This window comes from Nestor notabilis, unplaced genomic scaffold (genome assembly GCF_000696875.1).
Source record: "Nestor notabilis isolate BGI_N333 unplaced genomic scaffold, ASM69687v1 scaffold22719, whole genome shotgun sequence".
NCBI lineage: Eukaryota > Metazoa > Chordata > Aves > Psittaciformes > Psittacidae > Nestor > Nestor notabilis.
In genome coordinates this window covers 8,032-12,798 of record NW_009945369.1, presented here as the reverse complement: position 1 = coordinate 12,798, position 4,767 = coordinate 8,032, and the positions used below count along the sequence as shown (strand labels likewise).

At 51.6% G+C, this 4,767-nt stretch overlaps 1 protein-coding gene across 1 annotated transcript in view; it reads left to right on the top strand.

The window, feature by feature from the left end:
• Nucleotides 1–6: 6 nt before the first annotated feature.
• LOC104412216 (interferon-induced transmembrane protein 10) overlaps nt 7–4,767 on the top strand; it is a 9,129-nt gene continuing 4,368 nt past the window's right edge. Inside the window, exon 1 of the mRNA XM_010022855.1 lies at nt 7–169. Within this exon, the coding sequence (XP_010021157.1) occupies nt 32–169 (138 nt within the window). The 5' untranslated portion in view covers nt 7–31. The remainder of the gene's footprint in view (nt 170–4,767) is intronic.

The following is a 4,767-nucleotide window of genomic DNA, read 5'->3' as shown; positions in this document are numbered from 1 at the left end:
CCCGTGCAAGCACTCGGTGGAGAAGAAGACAATGACCAACCCCACCACTGTCATTGAAATCTACCCCGACACCACCGAGGTGAATGACTACTATCTCTGGTCCATCTTCAACTTTGTATACCTCAACTTCTGCTGTCTTGGCTTCATCGCCTTGGCCTATTCATTGAAAGTGAGTACTGAGCATGCAGCACAGGGTAACGGGTGGCTGGAGAAGGGGGGGAGTGTTTGGGGATCGCACCTGATGCAAGTCACATTTTTGCCAGGCAAATGAAAGGTCCCAGCCGCTAGGGATGGGGATGGAGAGGGCTTAGGTATGTTTTGGAGATGGGGATGTTGCTTTGAGTGGGGAAGAGGTGTTTTGAGTGGGGAAGAGGTGCTTTGAGTCGCTCTGGTACCCTTGGAGGTTCCTCTGTACCGCAGTAGCAGGATGATGGGCTGGCTTGGCTCATGCTGCACCCACAGGTATCCCAGCACTCGATCCCTTCCTTGGGATCCTGTCAGTTAGAGATCATCAGGGTAGGACCCAGCAGCATCAGATGGTCGGGCAGAAGCAGTAAGAAGCAGCTGGCAGGGATCAGCCGGCGCCTGGCAAGTTGCAGCAGGGGAGAGGCTGCCAGGGCGCGGGGCTATTCTGCCAGTTTAATTCTTGCCCTCTTCCTAACTAAAACACCAGCTGGTGGCCAGCTCCTCTTCCCCTGCCACTTCCAAGCCCTATAAATCCCAAGGCCAGCTCTGGAGACCTGCCAGCATCATCAGAACAAGCTCCAGATTAACAAGGAGGTGGAAGAGGGTGCAGTGGGGCTTCACACAGCATCGGGTCTAGGGAAAATGATGTTGATGGCGATGGTGTGGAGCACAGGCCGTGGTGGGGATGGGAACAGGTTACTCCCGGTAGCTGCAGGGGAGAGCAGCCCAGCAGGGATGGCACCCAGCAAACGGGCAGCCCCTCAGTGGCTGCTGGAGAAAGGGGCCTGGGCTGCCCTCCCCTTCCCGGCCTGGCAGATGCAAAACTAACTGAATGGATGTGCAGAGAGCCCCGGGCGGCTGGGTGGCCCCGGCAGGAGAGAGCTGATTTGTTTTGGCAGGCAGCATTTAGAGGAAGGCCAGGGCGCAGACGGGCTTCATCACAGAAGCAGATCGATTAACCCCATCCAGCTCCCACAAGCTGGACTGTGAGTGCCCAGAGCCGCAAGGAGGCTGCGTCTGAGCCTGTCAGGGTTTCTGGCAGAAAAGCTCAGGGACAAGTCTGTGGACCCATGCCCTATGCAAACCCAGCACTGGCACCATGGTGCCTGCCTCAGTTTCCCCTTCCCCAAGATGGGAGGTGAGCACACATCCACCACTCATGCAGCAAGCCTCACTGCTGCCTGGGCAAGGCACTTAATAGCTTAAATCACGCCAGGATTGAGCATCACCACAAGCAGGACTGACCCAAGGGCAAATCCAGGCAGCGGCAGCCTAACACAAGTTGGGGGAGAGAGTCCCTTAACACCCCCCACTCCTTTTCAGCCTTTTATAGAAGAAACTGGCTTCCTCCATATTTTTCATGTCTTTGCTCATCTGAATTTACCTTTAATGGTCAGTATCTTTCCTGTGGAAGAGGCACAGTCACAGCAGGCTAAGAAATGGTGTCATGTCACCAGGACATGGGGATAGCTACAGTGGGTATCTGGATAGACGTGGTCCCTTGGTTGCAGCCAGCAGCAGGGGCAGGACAGTCTAAGGACCAGGCTGAGCCATCCCCAGGGGACAGGATGGATTAGGGTCTGCCACCTACAAAGCTTTTAGAGGCTGGACCCTTCACTATCCTTGACATGAGGTGGAAGGAAGGTCAAAGCCCAGAAGTAAGCTGGGATTGCCAGGGCAGAGGTATGAGTTCAGCACCTGTCTGCAAAGGTCTAGAGGATATAAACTACACTGTGAAAAAAAGAAGCAGAAGTGAGGGAAGGCAAACGGTCAAATTTGCTTCAAATCAGAGAAAGAAAAATAGAAGATGGCTGTCAAAACCCAGCCTTGGCTTTTGGACTGCAGAGATGGTAGCTGATCGGATGTAATGGTGGTACCCAAACAGATGTAATGCTGAGTGGGTAGAAATAACCCTGCTCTGGTCTTGGAGCTCCCCAGTGGCTGTGACTCTGTGGTTGTGGGGGAAATAGAAACAGAATGTCCCTCAGAGGCACAGGACAGAGCTAGCAAGTGGCTGAAAGGATGGCAGGTGCCTTCATGGGCTGCTCTTGGGATGGGTGGTGGGAAGCAACTGGGATGCTGGGGCAGTAGCAGATCTGCCCTGGGGAAGAACACTGGGATGCTGAGAAAGACAGGATCCATCCTCAGTTATAGCTACCGCGAAAACCTTCACAACGTCCCAGCTAGGCTGGGTGTGGGACTTATTTCTCCAGGAGCCTGTTGTTTTCATCTCTTTTATGATCAATGAGGTTTCTCCCAGAAGTTCAGAGAAAGCAGAAGCACGAAAAGCCCTGGGACAAACGTCCCTTTAAAAAGACTTTTTTTTTTCCTCTGCAATTAAATGTAAGGACAATTGAGCAGCAGATACTTAAGTCCCAGCCTTCCTAAGATGCCTCTGCTCTGCAAGACCAAGTAAGGTGCTGTGGGAGGGAGAGGAGGGGAGCAGCCCCTTCCCTTCCCTGAGCCTGCTCTGGGATGTCTGACAGCAGAGTCCTTGACTGGTTTAGCACAGGGTTCCTGGCTGAAGAGCCATTAGTGTGCTGATGGCATTAAAAGGTTCCTGGGTTATGGTTTTTACACTTCCTTTAAATAACTGAAACATCTAGCAACCTCAGGAATCGTAATTTTCATTATCAGAGATAGCTTTCTCAATACCCTGCCATAAATGTCATCTGCTTTTGCTAGATTCATGCTGTTAATAAAGCAGTAGATCCTTCGTCCCCCAAGTCCGTGAGAGGTTTCATTAAGTATCTTAGCACACTGTAGTATCTCCACCAGTTTCAGCCCACACTGGAAGACAGATGTATGCCTAGGTACACTTGAATGTTATCGTAAATGTCTCCTTCCCCATGCCCACTTTCATTGGTTTTAGACACAGCAGTACCTCCATGTCTGCCTAGCCTTTTGCACATGAGCTACAGCCTTCTAGATCTCTTCTGCAAGGAAATGCTATTTCATGGTGACCACCATTTACTAAAAAAACATAAAAACCACAAAAAAATACCACCCCAGTGTCAAAGAATTTATACGCTCTTATTCAAAGAAACACATGAAGTCAGGCGAGGGCAGAGACTGTGCACCCAAGCCAGGTACTTTGTGTGACAGACATCCCAGCCAAGTGCTCTGAGTAAGAATGCCACGGCACACCTCATCTTCATTTACACTCGCAGCAAGCCAGATCCTCAGCAGAACAGCTTGCGGGGCTGCAGTGGAGTCACACCAACTCACATATCCCCCAGGGGTGATTTCTGGCATCTCAGGCTTCTCAAGGTCAGCCTGCCAGAGCGCAAGCAAGGCACTTGCATGTAACCGTAAGAGTGTGTTGGTGTTCAGGAAAAGAGAGAAATAGCAGGACCAAGGAAGTTAGAAACCCTGAAGTAACTTTAACCCCAGCCCAGCACAGATGCAAGGACTGGTCCAGTGGCAATGCTTCGGATTTGGTTGGTTTTGATCAGGATCAAATGCTGTGGCCTGATATTTGGTCCAGCTCCAAGCAGTAATGAATGATGCATCAGTGCCTGGTGGCAGGAGATCTCACTTCAGTCATTATGAGGTTCAATCTGGGGAGATCCAAATCTTTCTCAGTATCCATTATGCCAGAGGAGCTGAGGTCTGAGATGAGTGGTGGTACAGATGCCTTGCTGTAGCTGTGTGGAGACAAAGATGTCAAGAAGGCCCACTGGCTTTTTAAACCTCACCAGCAGCCTGCAGGGCTGCTCACAGAGTTTTCCTGCCCCTCAAGGCTACAGAAATATGTGGTTTGATAGCACGTCAGGAGATATGAGCTCTCCTGCCTGTTCTCTGCCTGGCCCTTAGCACACAGCTTTGAGCACGGTTGTTTGCCTTCCCTTCTTGCCACTTGTTGGTCTTTCCTGTTTCAAGAGGAAGCAGATGGGCACGAATCCATAGCTGCTTATTAACCCCAAGGAGCAGAGAAGCTGTGGCACCTGACCTCTCAGGCAGGCTCTCAGCCTGCTTTCCAGGAGGAGCAATGGTTTACAGAGGTGGGTGAAATGCAAGGGTGACGGCCCCGTGACACCAGTGCTGGTGGGGTGGAGAGCTCTTGATCAATTTACAGAGCAAAAAAAGCCAAGGATGCCTTCTAGAGCTCCTTATTTTAGGGACGCTAAGCTCTGCACAGAAATCAGTTTACAGACAACCAGCTGTGGGCTGCATGCTAACAGCCAGCCTGCCTAAATACAGCCTCATTAGGCTCGTTATCAACAAACCATCTCCTGCAAGCTGAGGCAGCACTTTTTAGTCACACAACAAGTTCCCTACTCCTAAAAATGAGCGGGGCTGAGCCCCAGAGCAGAGATACATGGGAGGTGGCTGCTGGGGAAAGAACTGGGAAGGAGCAGGCAATAGGAGCTAAGGGGAAGGCTTGGAGAGAAAGCTGAAGGTAAAGGGGAAGAAGGGCTGGGGATGGTGGTCATAGGGAGGGGAGAAAGAGTCCTTTGGCACCAGCATGCTAGATGTGTTGGAGGGCACATTGAGCTGGAGGTGGTGGAGGGCAAGGTGAGCAGCAGGGAGGTGACAGGCAAGCAGGGGTGGAGGTAAAGGCCACTTGCTGGTGTGGGA